Source organism: Moschus berezovskii, chromosome 28, assembly GCF_049115385.1.
Source record: "Moschus berezovskii isolate FMDL1 chromosome 28, NW_MosBer_1.0, whole genome shotgun sequence".
Taxonomy (NCBI): domain Eukaryota; kingdom Metazoa; phylum Chordata; class Mammalia; order Artiodactyla; family Moschidae; genus Moschus; species Moschus berezovskii.
Genome location: NC_142487.1, coordinates 3,298,381 through 3,326,346, shown reverse-complemented (window position 1 = coordinate 3,326,346; position 27,966 = coordinate 3,298,381). Strand labels below are relative to the sequence as shown.

Here is a 27,966-nt window from a genome sequence, read left to right as displayed (position 1 = left end):
AAAGTTATGACTAACCTAGATAGCATATTAAAAAGCAGAGACATTACTTTGCCAACCAAGGTCCCTCTAGTCAAGGCTATGGTTTTTCCCGTCGTCATGTATGGATGTGAGAGTTGGACTGTGAAGAAAGCTGATCGCCAAAGAATTGATGCTTTTGAACTGTGGTGCTGGAGAAGACTCTTGAGAGTCCCTTGGACTGCAAGGAGATCCAACCAGTCCACTCTGGAGGAGATCAATCCTGGGTGTTCATTGGAAGGACTTATGCTAAAGCTGAAACTCCAATACTTTGGCCACCTCATGCGACGAGTTGACTCACTGGAAAAGACTCTGATGCTGGAAGCGATTGGGGGTGGGAGGAGACGGAGACGACAGAGAATGAGGTGGCTGGATGGCATCACCAACTCGATGGACATGAGTTTGAGTGAACTCTGGGAGTTAGTGATGGACAGGGAGGCCTTTCGTGTTGTGGTTCATGGGGTCGCTAAGAGTCGGACACGACTGAGCGACTGAACTGAACTGAACATCTATGGTGCCGTGACTTGCATTTAACCTGGCTGAAACAACCTCGGTGCAGCTCCCCACAAGGAGGAGGCCAAGCAAAGCGGGAGCCCAACTCAGCGCAAGCTCCCATGGTGGAAGCGGAATGCGAAGAAAACCCAGCACAGGGGAAGTGACAAGAAGCCCAGCGTGCTGGAAACCAGGACAGGGAAAAACTAACTCAGCAGAAATCTCACGTGGCTGTCTCAGATTCCAGAAGACCTCCCGTTATAGTAGGAGGTCCTCGCTCCTATGGCTGGAGGGACATATGCCTAACGAAATCTTAATTCCTTTACGATCTCTCGATCTCTCGTTTCTTGTTTCCTCGAACCCCCCTGCGAACAGGCGAGCGGCAGTGGGCGCAAGTGAGGGACTCTGGAGAGGCTACTTCTCAGTATGTCCCAAAGGCTCCACTCTCTGCTGAGCCCCAGGAGCTGTTACCCAAGCTGGTGGGGGTTCTCCTGTCCTTAATCTTCTTTGTGCCAAGGATCAAGCCAATGAAAACTGTGAGCACAGGTCAGGTATTCAGCAGATTTTCCAGCAGGCTACGAAGGGGAATCCTTGGCGCGTTTTTTCCATTGCTTTTTCCTCCCGTCCTTCAGCTCCTCTCTCTTGGGACTTGAGCCTGGCCAAAACCCATGATGCCTGGCTTCAGGACCTAACGAAGCTCAGGCTCTGATGTCTCATTGCAAAACTTCAGTGAGAGACACAGCGATAGGTAAGAGGTGGATTTGTTAGGATTCAGAGAGAAGCACACTCGGCAGAGTGTGGGCCACTGCAGAGGGCAAGTGCTTCCACCATGGAATTCGGTTTGGCTAGGTTTTGCAAGCTGCGTGAATTCATATGCTAATGAGTGGGAGGATCATCCCAACCATTGGGGAACCACTCACTCTTCTGTCTTTTGACAGTGACTTGGAGCTGTTCTGCCACCTCTGGGTGTGTCATTTAGCTTACAGATTGGGGATTAAGATTTACCTGAATTTGACTTGTCATCTTGGATCCAACTGATTTTAATCGGTTTACGTTATGTCCTTGTGCTATGTCATTCTTTCAAAAGTTGTGCCCGGCCCCCTTCCCTCCTGTTTCATGCTCTTTTCCCGAGCCCCGTCCAGGCCCACAATGTTGCCTCTACAACTTCTGGAGGGACACGAAAATAGTTGTCCCTTGGGAGGGAAATACTGTATAATACCTAGTCCCTCTAGATATTCAGGCCTTCATTTTCCATGTTTCCTACAACATGTGCAACATCAGCATCTCCCAGTGAACCTGCTAGGGTGGGAGACAGGCATTGTGTGCCTGCTAGAAGTCCATCTGTTGGCATTCCTTCAAAGGCAATTGGGCTCCCAGGGATAATGTTTGCCACTTTGGGAGTTAGCCCTGCAGGCCGTTTGGGCCCAAACCCTTACCACCCTTTTCCTAAAGTTTGGATCAAATTTCCACTCCACTTTTATGGAACATCTGGTCTGTTGCCTCTTACCAATTTGTTCTTAAGCCAATTATTAACTCCTACAACCAGGACCCTGCCCCCTTGTAGGCAACATCGCTCCACCCAGCCTATTATTAAAATATTTTAATGCCCCTAACAGGGCCAGATAACCCACTCCTTTGTCATTACTTCTGTTATTACCTAAACTGGGTCTATGACAACGAAATGTTTACCATTGGAGACACCCTAACCTGCTCTTATGGAGGACTAGGGGAGGAAATCAGTGACTTACAATCCCTTAGAGCAGTAAGAGGATAAGGCTTATGACCACTTCACCAGGTTCCCAGTTTCAGGGCACAGGCCTGGATTGCTTTATGTTATGATATCTATTCCCATCTGCGGTGAACAAACTGGCAATGAGTTAAAATTACAACCCCTTAATCTTACCCAGCACTGGTCACACTGGAGACCTTGGGGATGCCCAACTTGTCTGGGGGTCCCAGGAGGTCAACCTGCCTTGACCTGCCTAGGGATCTGGACCTCAAAAGGTTGTCATGCCTCAACTTGCTTGGGGATCCACCAGTTCGGGGGTCGCAGGAGGTCTTCACGCCTCAACCTGCCCAGGGACCCAATTCTCGGGAGGCCGACCTGCCTCAACCTGCCCAGGGGTTCAGTTTCCAGGAGGCTGTCACGCCTCAGTCTGCCTGGGGATCTGCACCCTGACCTGGGGACGCCTGGCTCTCAGGTTGCAACAGTACTGGTTAGGATAAACTTCAGAAAGACTCACTCATAAGGAAGCCCACCCATGGAAATAGAAGGAAGCCTATTACTTGAGGGACTGTGCCCAGTCTCAGCAATAACTCAGGACCCCAACAAGAACCCCACTGCCTTTCTGAAAAGGCTAAAAGAGGCCCTCCAAAAGTTTAACAATCTGGACTTAGACTCTTACGAGGGACAGGTGATTTTAAAGGACAAATTCCTGTCCCAATGTGCATCAGATATCAGAATAAAGTTACAACAGGACTCTGCTGCCTCTTTAGATGAGATGGTCCAGACAGCCACCAATACCTTTTATAACAGAGAACAGGAGAAGGAGGCTAAGGCCCAGGAGAGGAAGAAAAGGAAAGAGATAAGGCATGCCCAGATGCTGGCTGCCTTCCAGGGAAGCCCTGTGGCAAACCTCAAGTCCTTGAAGGACAAAGCACGAGAGAAGTGCTTAATCTGTAGACAGACGGGGCACCGGGCCAAAGAGTGTCCAAACCATGACAAGTCTCCTAAAAGTCTTGCTATAAATGCTATCAACTGCGACATTGGGTGGCACTCTGCCCTCGGGACCCAAGAGCCTCAAGGTCAAGTGTCAAGCCTGAAGCGGCCTGCTCCAGCCAGCCCGTCTGTCACAGATAACCATCATGGGGCTGGAGCCAAGGGTGCAACTGGATGTGGCAGGCAGGCCTGAGAATTTCTTGGTTGACACAGGGGCCTACTACCTACTCTGTCCTAACCTACTCTGGAGCCTTCTCCTTTCAAACCTGTACCATTTGGAGAGCAACAGAAAAAACAGTGACAAAAAGATTCACCTGAGCACTTTGTTGCTGGGATGAACAAATATTTTCCCACCAGTTTCTAGTGGTCCCTGACTGTCCTCCTCCCTTATTAAGAAGAAATCTCTCCCTGCCTTCGAAACCTTGCAGCTATTGCAGTCCTGCTAGAAGATGCTTTAAAACTCTTTTGAGGGCAAACTAACTATTTTTACCAGCCACCAAGTGAAACAGCTCCTGAATGGGAGAAGCCATTTATGGATGTCTGATCAAAGAATCTTTAGATATTAAGAGTGCTGATGGAAAATCCAGGCCTCACTATATCCCCTTGTGAGGTTCTTAACCCAGCCACCCTCCTGCCTACCCCTGAGGGCTCTCTCCCCTGTCACTCTTGGCCAATGGACAAGAAACCTTGGGCCAATGGACAAAACCCCAAGAGGGATCGTCAGAAGATCCTCTGACCAATCCTGAGGAAATCTGGTACACTGATGGAAGCAGCTTTGTCTTGGATGGAAAAAGAAGAGCTGGGTATGCAGTAGTCTCCAATTTTGAGGCCACAGAGGCTAAATCTTTGCTACCAGGTACTTCAGCTCAGTTAGCTGAGCTCATAGCCCTGACTCTAGCTTTAGAGCTGGGAAAAAGAAAGAGTAGCCATTTATACTGACTCCAACTATGTCTTTCTGGTGCTACATGAACATGCGGCTATTTGGAAAGAAAGGGGCCACTTGACAACCCGAGGGTCCCCAATCAAATATGGTGATCAAATCCTTAGACTTGGAGGCAGTCCATCTGCCCACTGAGGTTTCAGTCTCCCATTGCAAGGGACACCAAAAAGGGAGCACGGAAATGGCATGAGGGAACCAAGCAGCTGATCAGGCAGCTAAGAGAGCAGCATTAACAGAACAATGATCTAACAGGGTTGCCACCTTAGTTCCACAGACTAATTTGCCGGAAACTCCTTCATATACTGAAGGTGATACTCTTAATGCTAAGAGTAAAGGCTTTCTAAGAAGATCATATGGGGTGGTTCCAAAAGGAGGGACTCCTTTTTCTGCCTGGGAACCTCCAATGGAAGTTGGTTAACAGCTTACATGCCACTACTTATTTAGCAGAAAAGGCCCTCCAAAGATTACTAGAAAGGTCCTTCAGAGGAACAGGCCTCCAAATGACTATAAGGCAAGTGGTCTCCTCTTATCCCACTTGCCAATTTAACAACACCCAAGGAGCTCAAAGATCCCAGCTGGCCCAGCCCATCCAACAACGTGGGACCTACCCAGGAGAGGACTGGCAGATGGACTTCACCCAGATGCCAGTTTCTCCAAGGTATAAATACCTATTAGTCATGATAGATACATTCACAGCATGGATTGAAGGCTTTCCCACCCAGACTAGGAGGGCTGAGGAGGTAGTAAAAAATCTCCTCCATGAAATCATTCCGAGATTTGGTCTACCCAGGTCATTACAAAGTGACAATGGCACATCATTTACTTCTAAGGTCACCCAAGGGATCCCTAAAGCATTGGGCATTACTTATTATCTCCATTGTGCCTGGAGGCCTCAGTCTTCAAGAAAAGTAGAAAGAGCCAACCAGTTCTGAAAATCAGCGATAAAAAAGATAACCCAGGAGACCTCCCTGGGATGGAAGGGAGCTTCCATAGCAACAGCCCTCCTCTGCACCCGCACTGTCCCTAAGGAGCAGGCTGGTCTTAGTCCTCAGGAGATTCTAGATGGGAGGGAGACCTTTGCTTATATCAGTGACCTCTTCCTAGATCCAAAGGCTCAGACTCTCCAGTCTTATACCATGGACACTGGTCAATTCCAACAGGATATATGCTTGTGGGGTGAGACCAGGACCCAAAAGCTTCTAGGGAGTCACCACTATATGCTCCAGAGACTCAAGTCTGGAAAGATGGGTCCCCAAAGGCTCAACTCCAGCTCTCATGGAAGGGCCCCTACCCTGTAATACTTTCTACCCCTACAGCAGTCAAAGTAACTCCTGGATTCACTACTCACGAGTCAAGCCGTGGAAGAAAACAGAAGAGGACACTCAATATACCTGTGAGCCCCTAGGAGATCTCAGATACCTATTCAGAACTACAAATGAGTGCCATTCTAATGGATAGCCCAAAAATCTAGTTTCTGGGGATAAGATTTCTCAGGACAGCTCTAAAGAGCCAACAGCTTGGCAGGGGTTGTACTCCAAAACAAACAGGAGATAGATCTTCTGATCCCTGAATAAGAAGGGACTTGAGCCATCCTGGCAATGGGAATTTGGAGTTGACTAATGCCCCTACTAGTCCTTGTAATGCCACATTGATGCTGCTTATGATGCTCCATGTATTATCAATTGTCTTCAACCAAGGTCCGTCTAGTCAAGGCTCTGGTTTTTCCCGTGGTCATGTATGCATGTGAGAGTTGGACTGTGAAGAAAGCTGATCGCCGAAGAATTGATGCTTTTGAACTGTGGTGCTGGAGAAGACTCTTGAGAGTCCCTTGGACTGCAAGGAGATCCAACCAGTCCATTCTAAAGGAGATCGATCCTGGGTGTTCACTGGAAGGACTGATACTAAAGCTGAAACTCCAATACTTTGGCCACCTCATGCGAAGAGTTGACTCACTGGAAAAGAGTCTGATGCTAAGAAGGATTGGGGGCAGGAGGAGACGGGGACAACAGAGAATGAGATGGCTGGATGGCATCACCGACTCAATGGACATGAGTTTGAGTGAACTCCGGGAGTTGGTGATAGACAGGGAGGCCTGGCGTGCTGCGATTCATGGGGTCGCAAAGAGTCGGACACGACTGAGCGGCTGAACTGAACCCATTTTGTCTCGGCCCAGGTCAACAAGCTACAACATGCGGTGCCAGTTCAACAAGGATATATAAAACTACCACTGACCATGGAAAGTATCACTGACCCTTAGATGGACACCACTACAAGGACTCTGAGGCCTGAGACTAGAAAAAGAGGGAGGCCCAATGCCCCTCGCTACCCCAGTTCAGCAGGAAGTAGCCAGAAAGACCTCGATGCCCCTATTCCCAAAGAATTGGGCCTCCCATCTCTTGAGGGGGGGATGTTAGGTAGTTAGAATAGAAAAAAGGAGCCCAGAATGGCGGTGGCTAAAAGACAAGGAAGGGAAAAGCCCGTGAAAATAGAACAAAGGAAGGTCCGAGGACTGGAGTGAGGACCTCAGGTAGAACAAACAGCACTCCTGGCTAGCCCAGTTACATAGGGCAGGCCCAAGGGGAGGAAAAAACATATAAAAAGAGGAGCCAAAGGGCCGGGGGGGACTCTCTCCTGCACATGCGTGCTCGCTCTCTCCCTCTTCTCTTCGCATCTTTTGGGTCCGCATGCCCTCACGCCTTGAGGGTGTATTTTCCTTTATCTAAATAAAACTGAGCTGTAACACTATCTGAGAGCTGTGATGCACCAAGGGCTTTAACATCCGTCACTTCAAATTTTTGTTGTGACGAGACAAAACCGAGGAAATTAGCGTGCTATGATTCATGGGGTCGCAAAGAGTCGGACACGACTGAGCGACTGAACTGAACTGAACTGAACAGATCAAAGCTCCCAGCATTCTGAAACTCAGCACACCCAGAGCCTTTCTGGCATCATCTGCCTGGTTTCAGCCCTTCCCGAGGCTCCTGTGATGACTGTGTCCCATCCTCCTCCAGCTGCTGGCTTTCCATTTCCTGCCAGTTCCTGTCATTCTTCCTACTACCCCAAAAGGGAGAATTCAGTTCCGGAAGTTCTGTCATAGGCCTGCAACTGCTCATTCTCTGGTCCACACCCTGTTCCTGGAGGTCCTGTTTTACCTTCACAGCTTCATCAACTACCTCTTGCTGTTCAGTCACTCAGTAGTGTCCAACTCTTGCCGACCCCATGGACTGCAGCATGCCAGGCCTCCCTGTCTTTCACTACCTCCTGGAGTTTGCTCAAACTCATGTGTATTGAGTCAGTGAAGCTATCTAACCATCTCATCCTCTGTCACCCTCTTTTCCTGTTGCCTTCGGCTGCAACTAAACCTGAATCTCCAGGCTCTTCCTTCTTCCTGAGCTCCAGATGCAAATTGCAAAGTTCTAGAAGTAAAGTACAATCTGTACTTCAAACTCAAAATGCCCCAAAGCAAACCCTTTTATCTCTTCATGAAAATTCCTAATGCTTCCCCTAACTTCCCTTTTTCCTATGAACGACGAAGTCTGCATTTTCTTATTTAAAACTGTAGGTGACATTGCCTTCTTCCTTTCCCTTAACCCACAGTCAATACACTTCCTATAGCTTCTTCCTCTCCAGAATCTTTGCAGGACACACAGGCAAGCCCTTCTTTCTACTCGAGTAAAGACCTGGTATGTTAGATTCTCTCAGAAGGTCCCCGCGACAAAGGTGAGTGGTTCATTTGAAGGCATAGCAGCAAGTGGGAGCAGGGGAGTGGTGAGTGAGTCAGGAAGGGTAGGAAGCCATCAAGAATGTTAGCCAGCAATTTGTGGCTGTGCATGACTGGAACTCAATCCCATTGGGGCACTTTGGGAGACTGTTGAACAAAGCTCAAAGTTATCTCAACCAAGTGGCAAGGGTTATTGATCCACCAGTTAGTTTCATGGAGAAGGAAATGGCAACCCACTCCAGTATTCTTGCCTGGGAAATCTCATGGGCAGAGGAGCCTGGCGGGCTACAGTCCATGGGGTCACAAAGAGGCGGGCATGATTTAGTGACTGGCTCAGACGGTAAAGCGTCTGCCTACAATGCAGGAGACCTGGGTTTGATCCCTGAGGTGGGAAGATCCTCTGGAGAAGGAAATGGCAAACCACTCCAGTACTCTTGCCTGGGAAATCCCATGGACAGAGGGGCCTGGTAGACTACAGTCCATGGGGTCACAAAGAGTCAAACATGACTGAGCGACTTCGACTTCACGCACAGTTAACTTCACCATTGGTGGAAGGCATCCTGGAGATTAACCCCCTGGCACCTGGTCTGTCCTCAGTACAGGTTCAGCAGCCTTCTGTGGCTAGAGGAGGCCCTCCCCACCGCCCCCGTTGGAGATGCGAGTGCCTGCAGTGGGAAACCATCAGGTAGGCTAGATGGGAATGGTACATGTCAAGAGGAAAAAGTGGTGGGAGGCACCAGCCTTCTCAGCTCCCAGGCCTTTGTACCTTTCACTTGGACCATGAGGTGATATGCTCTGACATGGTTAATTCCCAGCCTTTCCTAATAACCATCCATAATCACACATCCCACTCACTGCGAGATTAATCTTCCTAGAGAACATTTCCAGCTCTAATCAGGACAGAGTTTCTGATTAATACGCTCCATTAGCTTTCCATTGCTGACTGAATTCAATACAAAGTCCCCTGTTAAGGCCCTTCATAATATGCCCAGTCACCTTTCCAGCCCTGTGTTTCACTATTCCTCCATCTGTATGGATTCTGGTCCATGGACCCTGCCCCTCTCTTGTCTGCTAAATCTCTCAATACCCTTGCCACCTGTGTAAACTTCTGCCACATGGCCTGCACGGTCAGCTCTGCCTGTTGAAATCAAGCCTTGAACTAATTCAATAAACGCCAGACAAAAGGTCAGACTTGGCCCCTGTTATCCCAAAGAACTCACAGCCTTTCCCAATTCTATCCCAACTTGTCCTGTCCAGCCTGCTCCCAGCCCTTACAATATATGTGAGGCTCTCTCTCTTACTATCTTGCTCCTCTCCATCTCGGACAGTCATGAAACACTTGTCAGATTACACAGAAACACACAGGATGGAAAGTGAGATGACCTGGTAACCTCAGATATGCAAAACTATGTAGTTATAGCACAGAACCTCTCGCTACTTGACAGGGCTCCAACAGGAAACATCATGTGCTTTCTTTATAGGACTTCACTCCCACTAAAGGAAGAATTCATCTAGGACACACAGCAAAGACATTTATGGGGGGGTAATACATCAAACTGGTAGGTCTGGCAGAAATTTTCTTCAGATTTGAAGATATAACTTTATAGCATCTTTTTAATTAAATTAACTGGAGGGTGATTACTTTACAATATTATGTTGGTTTCTGCCATACATCAACATGAATATACACAGGTCCCCTCCTTTGTGAACCTCCCTCTCACCTCCCACCCCATATCAACCCTTTAGGTTGTCACAGAGCATCGGATTTGAGCTCCAAGCTTCACGCAGCAAATTTCCGCAGGCCACCTATTTTGCATATGATGATGTAAATACGTTTTATATATGTTTCAGTGCTACTCTCTCAACCTGCCTCACCCCTCCTTTCTCTGCTGTGTCTACAAGTCAACTCTTCATGTTTCTGTCTCTTTCACTGCCCTGCAAACAGGTTCATCAGTACCATCTTTCTAGATTACACATATATGTGTTAATAAATGATATTAACATCTTTTTAGATAAAACGTGATAATTAATTCTCTTCTTCCCAACCCAGGGATTGAACCCAGGTCTCCGGCATTACAGGCAGGCTCTTTACCATCTGAGCTACCAGGGAAGCCCCAGTTGCTAGGGGCTACTATTAATATTATCACTAGCAACTATCATATTGCAGTGATCCTTGCCTTATTTCATGCTTTCAGAACAGAGGTAAAGTAAGCCACATCTAATCACTAAAGGAAGGAAGAATAACCCAGCAGGATTCAGTTGAGTGATGCATTACTTTTATAGTAAAAAGAGGATGAGAAAGGTATTCTTAAAAAATGCAGAAAAATCTAAAGGAGAGATAACCTTCGAGCAGACATTGGACATAAGTATTTTTACAAGTTAGATAGAATAATTTGACAATAATTACAAACCAAGATTATTCATATTGTTCAACTGCAACTACGATCAGAGAGAAACAACAGTAATTTCTTAAATGGCTATCAGAGTTAATTTCCTTTTTTTTTAAACATCAAAACATTTCATATTGGGATACAGCCAATTAACAATGTTGTGATAGTTTCAGGTGAACAGGGAAGGGACTCGGCCATACATAAACAGGTACCCATTCTTCTTCAAACCCCCTCACATCCATGCCAGCACATAACACTGAGCAGAGTTCCATACGCTATACAATAGGATTGAGAATAATGCAGTAAAATTAATTCTAAATTATTTATATATAATAGATCAGAAAAGAATAAAGCATATATTTTATATTTATCTATGAATGATATCTAATTTACCCATAACTTCCAAAAAGGAGACACAATGATTTCTCCTTATCCTGAAAGAGAATTTTCTTGTCCTGATTTAGAAGTCATTTGTTTTATGAAATGCAAATTTCATTTTAAAAATGTGGGGAGTATAGAAAAAATTAAAATTCACCCTGTTAATCGGATAGCCTGACTCTCCCTAGCTATTCTGGGAGCAGATTAATTTGCTAATCTGCAGAAAAAGCCATAACCCGGGACCTTTCTCTCAATGCCTGCCACATATCCTACACTGAACCAGGCCAGCTCATAAAAAGATTTCAGTTTTCTGTCCAGAAAAAAAATAAAACTGGAAAAGGTACACAAATATCTTTTTGAAAATCACTTACATTTCACATTTTCTCTAATGTCTTGATGAACATCAAGAGCTTAAAATATTTCATTTTACAGTCTTCTTCTTACTAGTATTTAAAGGTTTGTACTTAAATATTTGATAAGATGATGCTTAAATAAACTCTGTGAAATCTTGCAAGGGATAATCTTGAAAGGGATAATCCATTTATAATAGGACTAACTATGCTTCTGTCAACTACAAATTGGCACTTAACAAAAACAGTGCCAACGACTGAACAACAAAGGCGTTTGCCAGCTGCCTCTACAGAGATTGAACCCCATGCTGCTATGGCTGTTGACCTTCAACAACCCCTGAGGGAGTTCAGGGTGGAGTGAGGCACTCTGGGCTCCAGGGAATCTGGTGGGACAGGACTTTAGATAGTTGGATGTTTTTAATGAACAGATTTTATGATCTCAATCCCTGCATCTCCTCATATCTAGAGAAGCACTAAATCCCTTCATGGTGATATCAGATCCTCGTGACTAACAAAAAACCTTTTTTAAAATGAGTGCTTCAGAAAACAAAAAGAAAAAAATAAAATAACAAATAAAACGAGTTATTTATGGTATTGAACTCCCCCTTCACCCAAACCTCGTATGTTGACTTTCCCCCTCTAGCTGCTTTGGAGCAGTATCTCAGAGCTATCTGGGATGCAGCTTCCCGCGCTGCAGTCCTCATTTTGCCCCAAATAAAACTTAACTCACAACTCTGAAGTTGTATATCTTTTTTAGTTGACACTTCTTAACTGCTCTCCATGTTGTGCTGTTTTGTTTACACTCAACCCACTCCCAGGCCAGTACTTAGTGAGCTGCCCAAATCATTCTTAGGAAAACTGACCCTATTTCTGGAAGCTGAGTTTGTTAAATAAGGAGTCGGAGAAAACAATTGTATGTGCATCTCTAAGCAAAACCAGCTCTGTAATGAATAATCATTTTACCTCCATGGACAGACATACAAAACAACCAGGTAGCTAAATACGCCTGAAAATTAGTTAATTATTTAAAATAACCAACCACAAAACAAAGGGCCCCAGGAAATATCCTGGCCAACTCTGAGGCCAAGACAGCCTGTATGCCGTGTTCCTGCTAACATTCTGGATGGCTATCGCACATGCTTACGCAGTCCTGCTGCAAAGAGACTCCGATAAATGAGCACAGTTTGTTAGTGGCTTAGAGCAGGTCAGCCACACAGACAGGAGTTCTCAGATCAGGATCCTAAGAAACCTGGGACTCCCCACAACCTCACAGTGATTTTCAGCCCGGCCTATAGAAAGAGGGCGTTAGGACAAAAACAAACCCGGGGACTCAACCCCAGGTCAAATGAATCAGAATCTTTGGAGGATGGCATTCAGAGATCAGAGATTTTTTGAAGTTCTCCAGAGGATCCTACTGTGCAGCCAGGGCTGAGAAGCAACTGCTCAAAGGGAATAAAGAACAGGGTGAGAGCTGAGCCAAGAGAGGAGGAGGCTGCAGTGACAAGAATGACAAAGCCTACCTCGAGTGACTGGGGAAGAGGAACGTCTAGTTCTACAGGGATTGCCTGCAGCGCATGGAGAAGTACTGCTAAACAGCTCACAGCAAAACCCCTGGCGGCTCAGACGGTCAAGAATTCGCCCGCAATGGAAGAGACCCGGATTCTATCAGAAGGAACCCCTGAAGAAGGAAATGGCAACCCACTCCAGTATTCTTGCCTGGAGAATCCCATGGACAGAGGAGCCTGGCCGGCTACAGTCCGTGGGGTCACAAAGAGTTGAATACGACTAACACTCACGGCACAAAGGAACACCTGGCACAGGTGAAGCCTTCAATAAATGGTAGCTGGTAATCACATCACTGTTACTCCTAAAATTATAACTGCTATTCCTTAAAGATATACCATTCCTAAAATTCTTTTTTAAACTTATTTTTAATTGGATGATAATTGCTTTACAACGTTCTATTGGTTTCTGCCGTACAACAATGAATCAACCTTCAGTTCAGTTCAGTTCAGTCACTCAGTCGTGTCCGACTCTGTGACCCCAAGGACTGATGCTAAAGCTGAAACTCCAATACTTTGGCCACCTCATGCGATGAGTTGACTCACTGGAAAAGAACCTTAAGTACACATATATCCCCCCTGTCTCGAACCTTCCTCCCACCCACCCCCACATCCCACTCCTCTTAGCTGTTGCTCAGTAGCTAAGTCGTATCTGACTCTTTGCAGCCCATGGACCGCAGCACGTCAGGTTCCTTTGTCCACAGGATTTCCCACCCCTCTAGGCTGTCACAGTCCTGCCGTCCATGGCAGGCCGCAGTCCCTGGGGTCACAAAGAGCACAGGACTACTTAAAAGATTGAACAACAGATAGTCACCGAGCAGCATGTTGAGCTCCCTGTGTTATACAGCAACTTCCCTCTAGATATTTTACTGAAAATTGTTTAAATATAGAGAAGTGTACAATCTTTTGCACACCCACCAAGAGTTGATATTACTGAGTGACATCACCTCATAACATTGATAATATTGAGCTATTACAAGATATTACTGAACTGCACCTATCAGTGCTAGAAGAAAATTCTAAAGGATTCAACATACTCATATCCACACCTGACTGATGACCTTCCGGGGTTGTTGTGATAGGTAGCGGGAGAGGTTATCTGGGGAAACATTTAGGAAAGAGCAAACGTGGGTGGCACACGATGGCTGGGTATGGGAAAGGCAGTGCGTAAAGGTGAGAGTCTGAGGACTGAACTGGCCCTGGCCAGCCCTGAACTGTATGTTCCTCCTCCCTCAGACCAGCAAGTCCTTCATCCCTTGTGAATTTCCTAAATCCCTCCCTACCCCATTAACTTCCAAGGTGGAAAAGCTCAGCAGGGAACAAGAGCAGATTTCTCTAGATCTGAGTCCTTAATTAACCACCCAAAGCATCGGAGATTGAGGCAAGATCCCTCTCTTTGAAAACCTTCTTTATCTCAACCCCCAGCTTTTCAGCCTGACTTGACCAAAAGCCAGAAATGAAATGTTAAGACACTGGACAGTCGAGTTCCTGCCCTAAGACCATTAATCAGCTTTACGACCTCAGGCCTGTCAGCCTATTTCTCCAGAGATGTCCTCATTTATTAAATGAGGGGTTTTTTGGGTTTTTTTGTTTTTGGATTAGAGGATCCCTGAAGCAGAGCTACTTAAAGTGCCAGGAAAGGGTGTGATAAGGGGCTGATGTCAGAATGAATATCAGTGCACTGCTTCTCTCACCCGGAGAGTGTTTCTATGAAAAAGAAAAAGCAATCAGCCCACCTCAGCAGCGTGGTTGGAGTTGAAGTTGGCTCACATTCTCTCACCCTGTCAGCGATGGTGTCAGATAGTTTGAAAACTAGAAGCTGGCCCAGAGACCACGTTTGGAGTAGCATGGTTTTAAAGCATTTTCTGGGCTTCCCTGGTGGCTCAGATGGTAAAGAATCTGCCTGCAACCCGGGAGACCTGGGTTGGATCCCTGGGTTGGGAAGATCCCCTGGAGGAGGGCATGGCAACCCATGCCAGTATTCTTGCCTGGAAAATCCCCATGGACAGAGAAGCCTGGCAAGTTGCTGTCCATGAGGTCACAAAGAATCAGACATGACTGAATGACTTTCACTCAAAGTACCTCAAAGTATTTTCCGGCTTCTGCTCCACTGTTGACCCTCCCCTGAACCCACTGAACCAGCTCTAACTTGAACTGAAAGTACTTGAAGGAGGCTTTTCTTTCTTTTTTTATTTTTTTAATATTTATTTATTTTTGTTTATTTGGCCATGTCAGGTCTTAACTGCAGCACGTAGGATCTAGTTCCCTGACCAGGGATAGAACCCAGGCTCCCTGCAATAGGAAAACAGAGTCTTAACCACTGGACCACCAGGGAAGTCCTAAGGCTTTTCTTTTTAAGAACTTTATGAGGCATGGTTCACTTAGCATACAATTCACCCATTTAAGATGTGGTTTTTTAAAGTATATTTAGAATTGTACAACTATCATCACAATTTTAGAACATTTTCATCACTCCCCAAAGAAACCCTCCACCACTTGCAATAACTCCCCCTTCCTCAGCCCAAGGCAGCCACTAATCTACTTTCCATCTCTACAGATTTGTCTGTTTGGAATATTTTGTATAAATGAAATCATTTAGTATGTGATCTTCTATCTGGCTTCTTTCACTTAGCATAATGTTCTCAAGTCTGTTTCATATTGTGGCATGTATCAGTACTTTACTCATTTTTTAATGCTGAATAGTAATCCATGACCTAGCTGTACCACATTTTATTTATCCATTTGTCTGTTGATGGACATCTGTTTCCTTCCATCTTTTAGTTATTATGAATGTGTGTGTGTGCTTTGTCGTGTCTGACTCTTTGCGACCTCATGGACTGTAGCCCACCAGGCGCCTCTCTCCATGGGATTCTCCAGGCAAGAATCCTGAGTGGGTTGCCATTTCTTCTTCCAAGAGATCTTCCTGACCCAGGGATCAAATCCTCATCTCTTGCATCTCCTGTGTTGGCAGACGGATTCTTTACTACTAGTGCCACCTGGGAAGCCTGGTTATTATGAATAACGCGGCTATAAGTATATGTGTACAAGTTATTGAATGAATAAATATTTTCATTTCTTGTATATATACCTAGGAGCGGCACTGCTGGATCATACAGCAACTCAATTTTTAAGTTTTTGAGAAACTGCCAGAATATGTTCCAAAGTGGCTGAGAGGGTTTTCTGGTTGGGTTTGCTGCTGCTGCTGCTAAGTCACTTCAGTTGTGTCCGACTCTGTGTGACCCCATAGATGGAAGCCCACCAGGCTCCCCCGTCCCTGGGATTCTCCAGGCAAGAACACTGGAGTGGGTTGCCATTTCCTTCTCCAATGTGTGAAAGTGAAAAGTGAAAGTGAAGTCGCTCAGTTGTGTCCGACCCACAGCGACCCCATGGACTGCAGCCTACCATGCTCCTCCATCCATGGGATTTTCTAGGCTTGCTGCTGCTGCTGCTGCTAAGTCGCTTCAGTCGTGTCCGACTCTGTACGACCCCATAGACGGCAGCCGACCAGGCTCCGCCATCCCTGGGATTCTCCAGGCAAGAACACTGGAGTGGGTTGCCATTTCCTTCTCCAATGTGTGAAAGTGAAAAGTAAAAGTGAAGTTGCTCAGTCATGTCTGACTAGTAGCGACCCCATGGACTGCAGCCCACCAGGCTCCTCTGTCCATGTGATTTTCTAGGCAAGAGTACTGAAGTGGCTTGCCATTGCCTTCTCCGTTTCTAGGCTTAGGGACATAGAAATCTGCATAACCCTACAAATAAAAGGAGAGGGAGTGTAACCTTTAACAAACTCAGGTTTCACTGAGTTCTTTGTAAATCATCATTTCTAAACTAAGCTGGAAACATGACAGTTCCCAAAGTAATCACTAATATGAGGAAGTTTGTGTATAACTTGGCTTCCTAAAGGCACCGCCCACCTTGAGGGTGCCTGCAGGGATATCTGAGAATTAGTCTACTAAGACTGGGACTCTCTGTCTTCTACAGCTCAGAGGCCCAGAGAGGGAAAAGTGAAGGCTTCTCATTTCCCAGCAAGCAAGGCTTCTGGCTTTCTCTCAATCCTGCAAAGACTAATTAGAAATAAGGACAATATGGTGCTAGAAGATTTCTACTTTCTTATTCTGCTTTGCAGGGGCCATAACCACCCCTATAAATTCTAAGTATATCACCAACTTATTTCAGCAGATCTTTTCCTCTTGCTTTTCTTCCACCGCTAAGAGAATGGCTTACCCTAAATTCCACGTCACCTTCGCTAGCTCTCTTCGATTAATTTCAGTTCGAGTCAGTTCCTCTCCCTGTTCGATCTTTGCTGATTCATCTGTTGTTCTTTATTATGACTACCCTAAAGTCTTACTTACTCTGGGTCTGGGCTATATTCAGTCCTTTCTGGAACAGGGAAGTTATAAATACTCATAGAGTTCCTCTAGTCTGAAACAGTAATTGTTCATAGCTCTAAGGCAGAAAGAAGAAAGGCTCTCAAGAGCTCTCAATGTCAAAGCCAGCTCTAACAATCAATATTGGCAATTCGTTTTTGTGATCCATTTGGGTACAAATATATGTTAAAGTATATTTCATTTTTTGTTGTTGTTCAGTCACTAAGTCATGCTCCACTGTTTTTGATCCCATGGACTGTAGCACTCTAGGCTTCCCTGTCCTTCACTATCTCTCAGAATTTGCTCAAACTCATGTCCATTGAGTCAGTGATGGACTGACTCAGTCATCCAATCATCTCATCCTTTGTTGCCCCCTTCTCCTCTTGCCCTCAATTTGTCCCAGCATCAGGGTATTTTCAAGTAAGTCGGCTCTTCTCATCAGGTGGCCAAAGTATTGGAGCTTCAGTTTCAGCATCAGCCTTTCCAATTCAGGGTTGATTTCCTTTAGGATTGACTGGTTTGATCTCCTTGCTGTCCAAAGGACTCTCAAGAGTCTTTAGCACCACAGTTCGAAAGCATCAATTCTTCAGTGCTCAGTCTTCTTTATGGTCCAACTCTCACATCCATACATGACTACTGGAAAAACCATAGCTTTGACTATATGAACTTCATCAGCAAAGTGATGTCTCTGCTTTTTAATACACTGTCTAGACTTGTTATAGCTTTTCTTCCAGGGAGCAAGCATCTTTTAATTTCATGGCTGCAGTCACCATCCACAGTGATTTTGGAACCGAAGAAAATAAAATCTGTCACTGTTTCCACTTTTTCCCTTTCTATTTGCCATGAAGTGATGGGATCGGATGCCATGATCTTAGTCATTACATTTAAGTCATTTGATATCCTATTCTTTTTAAAGTTAGATTGAATTAGCGTTTAGGATACAGATATTTGCTAGGGGTATCAGTTCATCAAAATTCAACCCAGGCACTGTAAAAGACACCAGAGACCAAGCTTCTCTTATCCTCCTGCTTAGAACTCAGTGAGTTCTTTAGAAGTAAAAAAAATAAAAATAAAAATCTAATTACTATCCCTTTGTAAAATCTCCCGAAGTATTCTTGTGGAGATTTTTTAAAAATCTATGCAAGTTTATGGGGCTTTCCCAGTGGTTCAGAGGTAAAGAATCTGTGTGCAATGCAGGAGACAGGTTTGACCCCTGGGTTGGGCAGATCCCCTGGAGGAAATGGCAACCCACTCCAGCATTCTTGCCAGGAAAATCCCAGGGACAGAGGAACCTGGCAGGCAGAGTTGAACATGACTGAGCATGTAGATGCAAATTTATGGCTCAAAGTTACTGGGTTGCTGCCTTCTTTCAAAGTAAAATTCCAATTAAATGTAAATGTTCAGGCAGAAGTTTTCCCAAGCTTCCTCCTCTTCATCTTTTTCTCTCCTCCTTCCTGTTTGTCGTGTTCTAAGAGTCTATCCTTTGCTAGACCAACAGTCCTAGGCAATCTCATCCACTCCTGACCTCCTGGTTCCACTGTATACCCATAATCCATGATGCCTTTCTCCAGCCTGTATGTCTCTTCTGACAGCCAGTCTAGTACATCTGAGTGTTTATGAGAAATTTCCACCTGGATGACATCAAAGCACCCCCAACATCTAAAACTGAACTTGTTATTTCGATAACACCAAAATCTTGTAAATTCTCCTACATTTCCTATTTCGGCAAATATTACCATTCATCATATTAGCCTTTTACAGTTCAGCAAAACTAGACATGCTGATGTTGACTCCCTTCTCTCCACTTCCCACAATACAATGAACACTATTCTTTCTGCCCAGAAAAACCCCTCATTTCTGTCCGCGTCCCCTACATCTACATTCACACTCTGGATTGTTGTTGTTTGGTCGCTCAGACCAGGTAGGCTGACTGTGTGCTTATATTCTTGTTTGGTGTCCAGCTCTTTTGCGACCCTATGGACTGTAGTCCACCAGGCTCCTCTGTCCATGAGATTTCCCAGGCAAGAATATTGGAGTGGGTTGCCATTTCCTTCTCCAGGGGATCTTCCTGACCCAAGGATTGAACCTGCATCTCCTGCACTGGCAGGCAGATTCTTTACCATTGAGCCACCAGGGAAGCCCTTCACACTCTGAATAGATCTTTAGCAATTGCCAAGCCTCCTTCCCCTCCATCACTTTTCTGCTGCGGTTTTCTTTCTAAAACATGACTAAGTTATTGTATATGTCAATTATACATCCATAAAAGAAACTTAGAAAGAGTCAATGGTTCAACAGTAGGTTCCCTGGGGTTCTACACATGACTCTTCAAAATCTGGCCCTCCCTTTCTGGGAGAATTCCTAACACTTCTTGAGCAATAAGAAGGAGTACAGCACAAACGTCACGAACATAAGCACGCAGTCAGCCTACCTGGTCTGAATCCTGGCTCTGAATTTCCCGGTGAGGGCACATTCGTAGCCTACTTGTGCCTCGTTTTCTTCATCTGGAAAATGGGGGTCATGGTCGCTATGCTCACCTAAATCACAGGGTTGTTTCTATTACTGAACATCAATAGGAAAAGACATAACTGATATATTCTAAGGACTCCATAAACATTAGAGAAAATGATCACCATCATTCAGTTCAGTTCAGTTCAGTCGCTCAGTTGTGTCTGACCCTTTCCGACCCCATGAATCACAGCACGCCAGGCCTCCCTGTCCATCACCAACTCCCGGAGTTCACTCAAACTCATGTCCACAGAGTCGGTGATGCCATCCAGCCATCTCATTCTCAGTCGTCCCCTTCTCCTCCGGCCCCCAACCTTTCCCAGCATCAGAGTCTTTTCCAGTGAGTCAACTCGTTGCATGAGGTGGCCAAAGTATTGCAGTTTCAGGTTTAGCACCATCGTTCAGTTCAGTTCAGTTCAGTTCAGTCGCTCAGTCGTGTCCGACTCTCCGCGACCCCATGAATCACAGCACGCCAGGCCTCCCTGTCCATCACCAACTCCTGGAGTTCACTCAAACTCAGGTCCACAGAGTCGGTGATGCCATCCAGCCATCTCATTCTCCGTCGTCCCCTTCTCCTCCCGCCCCCAACCTTTCCCAGCATCAGAGTCTTTTCCAGTGAGTCAACTTGTCGCGTGAGGTGGCCAAAGTATTGCAGTTTCAGCTTTAGCATCAGTCCCTCCAATGAACATCCAGGATTGATCTCCTCTAGAATGGACTGGTTGGATCTCCTTGCAGTCCAAGGGACTCTCAAGAGTCTTCTCCAACACCACAGTTCAAAAGCATCGATTCTTCGGCGATCAGCTTTCTTTACAGTCCAACTCTCACATCCATACATGACCACGGGAAAAACCATTGCCTTGACTAGACGGACTTTGGTTGGCAAAGTAATGTCTCTGCTTTTTAATATACTATCAAGGTTGGTCATAACTTTCCTTCCAAGGAGCAAGCATCTTTTAATTTCATGGCTGCAATCAGCATCTGCAGTGATTTTGGAGCCCAAAAAAATAAAGTCTGACACTGTTTCTACTGTTTTTCCATCTATTTCCCATGAAGTGATGGGACCAGATGCCATGATCTTTATTTTCTGAATGTTGAGCTTCAAGCCAACCTTTTCACTCTTCTCTTTCACTTTCATCAAGAGGCTTTTGAGTTCCTCTTCACTTTCTGCCATAAGGGTAGTGTCATCTGCATATCTGAGGTTATTGATATTTCTCCCAGCAATCTTGATTCCAGCTTGTGCTTCTTCCAGCCCAGCGTTCCTCATGATGTACTCTGCATATAAGTTAAATAAGCAAGGTGACAATATACAACCTTGACGTACACCTTTTCCTATTTGGAACCAGTCTGTTGTTCCATGTCCAGTTCTAACTGTTCCTCAGTGATCAATGCAAAGAAATAGAGGAAAACAACAGAATAGGAAAAACAAGAGACCTCTTCAAGAAAATTGGAGATTCCAAGGGAACATTTCATGCAAAGATGGGCTCAATAAAGGACAGAAATGGTATGGACCTAACAGAAGCAGAAGATATTAAGAAGAGGTGGCAGGAATACACAGAAGAACGGTACAAAAAAGATCTTCACGACCAAGATAGTCACGATAACATGATCACTGACCTAGAGCCGGACATCTTGGAATGTGAAGTCAAGTGGGCCTTAGAAAGCATCACTACGAACAAAGCTAGTGGAGGTGATGGAATTCCAGTTGAGCTATTTCAAGTCTTGAAAGATGATGCTGTGAAAGTGCTGCACTCAATATGCCAGCAGATTTGGAAAACTCAGCAGTGGCCACAGGACTGGAAGAGGTCAGTCTTCATTCCAATCCCAAAGAAAGGCAATGCCAAAGAATGCTCAAACTACTGCACAATTGCACTCATCTCACATGCTAGTAAAGTCATGCTCAAAATTCTCCAAGCCAGGCTTCAGCAGTATGTCAACCGTGAACTTCCAGATGTTCAAGCTGGTTTTAGAAAAGGCAGAGGCACCAGAGATCAAATTGCCAACATCCGCTGGATCATGGAGAAAGCAAGAGAGTTTCAGAAAAACATCTATTTCTGCTTCATTGACTATGCCAAAGCCTTTGACTGTGTCGATCACAATAAACTGTGGAACATTCTGAAAGAGATGGGAATCCCAGACCACCTGACATGCCTCTTGAGAAACCTGTATGCAGGTCAGGAAGCACCATCGTTAGCCCTCCACAAATAAGGACTTGCTGCCCACCCTCTTTAACATCTCGTTCTTTATGCTGAGAAAGCTTCTCTCTCCCTCTGCTGGTTCAATACCATAACCTTTAAGATCCAGCTCAAACCCACTTCTACTGTCATGTTCTTCCACCTCCCCCAGGAGTTAGTTACTCCTTCCCTCTAATCTCTGTAGCCTTAATACACCTTTTTGTGGTCACAGTTAGCACCGCACTATCTATATTATTATATAGCTCTTGCAACTTATGTACCCTCTTTTGCAACTCAAGTTTCCTAAGAAAGGGTTAGGGCTGTGTGTAGTACTGTACGCACTCCTCACTATGGCCTGCACAGGTACCTGATTTAATAGGCATACAACACAGCTTTGCTGAACAAACTGATCCTTTGTTCTCCTTTTATGGGACCAAATGGACTTTACTTTTCAGTGCATTTTCTTGAGAGCCTAAGACCATGCCTTTCCCAGCTTTGTGTCCTGGAAGCATCTGGAAGGACACACAGCAGACAGGAGCTGCTCAGAAACGACTGGCTTGGTCCAGAGCCACGTTCAAATCTTTCCTTTTAGAGTACCTACAAACCTACCTATGAGATTCCTACAGGGCTGGACCAAATAAGGAAAACGGAATCTTCACCTTCACAAGGAACTGGAGTAAGACTGTAAACACTTAATAACTTTAGCTTTTGCAATCAGGTTGATCTTGATCCCCTCCAGGATTTATCAATTAAAGCGCAAGAGCTCTTTTCTCCCCCCAAATTCTCATAATGTACCAACATAGTGACATGATTGTATATTTTTATTTCCAGCATGACTTAATTATTTATAGTCTTAATATCATTCTTTATCAATGATTCAAAAAAAAAAAAAAAGGTTCTTTCTATTCTGATAGAATTGCCTTTGACCTGTTGAAGTGGTGAGGGACTAATAGTTGAAAAGCTTCAAGAAAATTTCAGTGAGTGTAATATTTCTCATTCCAACTCACAGTTAATACACCAGATAGTGATGATTTTCCAAGAGATGCAAGAAATTCTATCCTAGCAAAAGTTTACGGGTTATAAAAGGGGGAAAAAACTGATTTAAAATAATATCTCCTCTATGGAAACTTTGACAGGCAAATAAGCATATAACATGCAGTCAATCTGTTTCACAAAAACAGTAAATTACTTAAGTAAATCAAGTATTACTCTATTGGTTAATTTTTGGGGGCACTAGTTAATTTTTAAAGAAAATGTGTTTTCCACTAAAAATGACGTTGATAAATATTTGTTGCTAACCTACAGTAAGTATAAAAAGTTAAGTTACAAAATAAAGCCTTATTTTAAAAAATAGAAATATGTAACATTTTAAAATTTAAATATAAGGTCTAGATGAACACAGACTAAGAGGATTCCCCTGGTTGTATAATCATGGGTTTTACAAGTTTCCTTTTTCTCCCCTTACCCATATTTTTCCGCAGTGAACTTGTATTATTAATATAATAAGTTATCTTAAATCAAAAAGAGTATCTTTTTGTTCCGTTCCGTTCAGTCGCCCAGTCGTGTCCGACTCTTTGCGACCCCGTGGACTGTAGCCTACCAGGCTTCTCCGTCCATGGGATTCTTCAGGCAAGAATACTGGAGTGGGTTACCATTTCCTTCTCCAGGGGATCTTCCCAACCCAGGGATTGAACCCGGGTCTCCCGCATTGGAGGCAGACGCTTTAACCTCTGAGCCACCAGGGAAGCCCTTCTTTTTGTTATAAAACTGTATTTCTTTAAAAATTAAGCTGCTGTCATTAACTTAAATTTACTTACCAAGAGATTCTCCCCCGCCACTCCTCTGTTGTTAAAAACCACATATCTAAAAACCAAAAAAACAATTTTTGTTATTTTTATGCATGATCTTAACAATATAATATTAAAGTACTCTTCTTGGGCCTATATTAGAGCACTAAAAGGTTCTTAGAAATCTGTTCCAAAGAAACAAGGATGCTTGATAATGTCATTAAATGCACTAAAATACATTTCTAGTTCTCTAAAGTCAACATAAGGATTCAAACCAGGAAACTATATATCAAAGTGGTATTAAATTTTCCTTCCAAAAGCAGAATCTTTACAACTTTTTACTATGTAGATGTGTAGACCTCCAATAAGTATTATTAAAACAATTCTGAATACAAGTCAAACTTAAATGTTTTTGCTTCAAATTAAAAAATGTCTTCTAACTATTCTATTTGTAACATTAAAGTGTTAGTCACTCAGTCATGTCTGACTCTGCGACCACATGGACTGTAGCCTTCCAGGCTCCTCTGTCCATGGGATTCTCCAGACAAGAATACTGGAGTGGGTTGCCATTTCCTCCTCCAGGGGATCTTCCTGACCCAGGGATTGAACCCACATCTCCTGCATTGAAGGCAGATTCTTTACCGTTTGATCCACCAGGGAATGAGCATCTATTCCCATCCTGAATTAGCTCTTGTCCCTTCAAAGCTCAGCAAATAGAGAGACTGGAATTTTACCTGCAGTGAAAGCATCATGGCAGGTAGAATTGTGAGGGACATGGCACCTGAGCTGGAAGGCTGGGTCCCCACTATGCTACCGCTTGGTGTTCGGCTGACCGAGGGGAGAAACAAATAGCTCTGTGTCCTACAATCCTGTTTGCCTGTCCTGGGTCAGTGGTCATAAGTGAAGGGCTTTACAGTAGCACTGGCTCACAGTAACTATACAAAGACCATTAGCTAACTAGAAACAATGGTAGTTGCAACACCATGCTACCTTTACACAATCATTCTGCCACACAAAACTTTCCATCAACCATAACCCCAGATATGTATTTTTGCCATCCTCAAGCAAAATCCTGACTTGTGTCTGCACGGGTTCTCTTTGCCTTAGTGAATCTATATTCATGTCAATTAAAATTCATTTTCTTTTTGTCTATCTACTTAACTAATCAATCAAGATTATTTAAGGTTCTAATTTAACCCCACATCCCTTTTGTGTATTTAAAGCATTTACTATCTTTGTTTTCATGATGTATTTCACACAGAAGAAATAAATACAAAAAGCCTGTAATTAAGAACAGAACAGTTTTGTATGTACTCTAACTGCCTTCTTTCAAGGTACTGTTGATCACCGTATGGGTTCTAAAACCAATGAATTGAATATTCACTAATAAATATTCATGACTTGGATAGACTTAGGGGTTTAGATTTTACTTCAGGATGTTTTTGCAAAGGAATTCTTTCTCACATCTGAAAGGTCATATAGACAGTTTTATCATGCCCTACTGAAAGAAGAGCCCCTACTAAAAGACCTTACTAACAGAGTTTTGCCAAGAAAACCCACTGGTCATAGCAAATACCCTCCTCCAACAACACAAGAGAAGACTCTACACATGGACATCACCAGATGCTCAATACTGAAATCAGATTGATTATATTCTTTGCAGCCAAAGATGGAGAAGCTCTATACAGTCAGCAAAAGCAAGACCAGAAACTGACTGTGGCTCAGATCATGAACTCCTTATTGCCAAACTCAGACTTAAATTGAAGAAAGTAGGAAAAACCACTAGACCACTCAGATATGACCTAAATCAAATCCCTTACGACTATACAGAGGAAGTAACAAATAGATTCAAGGGATTCGATCTGATAGAGTGCCTGAAGAACTATGGACGTAGGGTTGTGACATTGTACAGGAAGCAGTGATCAAGACCATCCCCAAGAAAAAGAAATGCAAAAAGGCAAAATGGCTGTCTGAGGAGGCCTTACAAACAGCTCTGAAAGGAAGAGAGGCGAAAGGCAAAGGAGAAAAGGAAAGATATACCCATTTGAATGCAGACTTCCAAAGAATAGGAAGGAGAGATAAGAAAGCTTTCCTCAGTGATCAATGCAAAGAAATAGAGGAAAACAATAGAATGGGAAAGACTAGAGATCTCTTCAAGAAAATGAGAGATACCAAGGGAACATTTCATGCAAAGATGGGCTCAATAAAGGACAGAAATGGTACAGACTTAACAGCAGAAGATATTAAGAAGAGGTGGCAAGAATACACAGAAGAACTGTACAAAAAAGATGTTCACGACCCAGATAATCACGATGGTGTGATCACTCACCTAGAGTCAGACCTCTTAGAACGCGAAGTTAAGTGGGCCTTAGGAAGCATCACTATGAACAAAGCTAGTGGAGGTGATGGAATTCCAGTTGAGCTATTTCAAATCCTAAAAGATGATGCTGTGAAAGTGCTGCATTCAATATGCCAGCAAATTTGGAAAACTCAGCAGTGGCCACAGGACTAGAAAAGGTCAGTTTTCATTCCAGTTCTTAAGAAAGGCAATGCCAAAGAATGCTCAAACTATCACACAATTGCACTCATCTCACACGCTAGCAAAGTAATGCTCAAAATTCTCCAAGCCAGGCTTCAACAGTGTGTGAACTGTGAACTTCCAGATGTTCAAGCTGGATTTAAAAAGGCAGAGGAACCAGATATCAAATTGCCAACATCTGCCGTATCATAGAAAAAGCAAGAGAGTTTCAGAAAAACATCTACTTCTGCCCAAGCCTTTGACTGTGTGGATCACAACAAACTGTGGAAAATTCTGAAAGAGATGGGAATACCAGACACCTGACCTGCCTCTCGGAGAAGGCAATGGCAAGCCACTCCAGTACTCTTGCCTAGAAAATCCCATGGACGGAGGAGCCTGGTAGGCTGCAGTCCATGGGGTCACTAAGAATTGGACACGACTGAGCGACTTCACTTTCCCTTTTCACTTTCACACATTGGAGAAGGAAATGGCAACCCACTCCAGTGTTCTTGCCTGGAGAATCCCAGGGACGGGGGAGCCTGATGGGCTGCCCTCTATGGGGTCACACAGAGTCGGACACGACTGAAGTGACTTAGCAGCAGCAGCAGCAGACCTGCCTCTTGAGAAACCTATATGCAGGTCAGGAAGCAACAGTTAGAACTGGACATGGAACAACAGACTGGTTCCAAATAGGAAAGGAAGTATGTCAAGGCTATATATTGTCACCCTGCTTATTTAACTTATATGCAGAGTACATCATGAGGAACGCTGGGCTGGATGAAGCACAAGCTGGAATCAAGATTGCTGGGAGAAATATCAATAACCTCAGCTATGCAGATGACACCACCATTATGGCAGAAAGTGAAGAACTAAAGAGCTTCTTGATGAAAATGAAAGAAGAGAGTAAAAAAGTTGGCTTAAAACTCAACATTCAGAAAACTAAGATCATGGCATCTGGTGTCATCACTTCATGGCAAATAGATGGGGAAACAATGGAAACAGTGACAGATTTTATTTTGGGGGGCTCCAAAATCACTGCAGATGGTGAATGCAGCCATTAAATTAAGAGATGCTTGCTCCTTGGAAGAAAAGTTATGACCAACCTAGACAGCATATTAAAAAGCAGAGACATTACTTTGCCAACAAAGGTCCATCTAGTCAAAGCTATGGTTTCTCCAATAGTCATGTATGGATGTGAGAGTTGGACTATTACGAAAGCTGAGTGCCAAAGAATTGATGCTTTTGAACTGTGGTGTTGGAGAAGACTCTTGAGAGTCCCTTGGACTGCAAGGAGATCCAACCAGTCCATCCTAAAGGAAATTAGTCCTGAATATTCATTGGAAGGGCTGATGCTGAAGCTGAAACTCCAATTCTTTGGCCATATGATGCAAAGAACTGACTCATTTGAAAAGACTCTGACGCTGGGAAAGATTGAAGGTGGGAGGAGAAGGGCACAACAGAGGATGAGAAGGTTGGATGGCATCACTGACTCAACGGACACGAGTTTGAGTAAACTCTGGGAGTTCGTGATGGAAGGGAAGCCTGGCGTGCTGCAGTCCATGGGGTCGCAAAGAGTCAGACACAACTGAGCGACTGAACTGAACTGAACTTAAAGAAAACACATGTTTTAAAATCTCAGAACTCTGATTTGAGAAAAGGCTAGAAATATTACATTTTATTGACTAGTCAGAGAAAGATTTTAAATATACTACAAAAACATGCAGGAAAGTTAAAGTAGTGCATGGTCAGTTAGTCTTTGCTAAAAAAGAATGGCAAGACAGCCACTTGTATTTATTGTATAAGTACCGAAGTAACACAGGAATTGGAACCAAATTTAATTATGACCTTGAAGCTTTCCATCATTCAAAGAACCATTTTCAGCATGCAAACATGACTTCAGGATAAAAAATGGCTTCCGGGGTAAGATATCATCATGTGACTGTCCCCTGAGAGAAGGGGACAGAGCTAGTGAGGGGAAAGAAAGCGATGATCTGCACACTCAGGGAACAGCAGCCTACGCACCTGGGATTTTCTTCCAAACTGCAGACAGA

The 27,966-nt window shown here is 44.2% G+C and overlaps 1 protein-coding gene across 1 annotated transcript in view; it reads right to left on the bottom strand.

Moving 5' to 3' along the window:
- ABHD3 (abhydrolase domain containing 3, phospholipase) overlaps positions 1–27,966 on the bottom strand; it is a 60,355-nt gene that overhangs the window by 14,202 nt on the left and 18,187 nt on the right. The window contains exon 4 of the mRNA XM_055417114.2: positions 23,428–23,473. Coding sequence (XP_055273089.1) covers positions 23,428–23,473 — 46 coding nt within the window. The remainder of the gene's footprint in view (positions 1–23,427; positions 23,474–27,966) is intronic.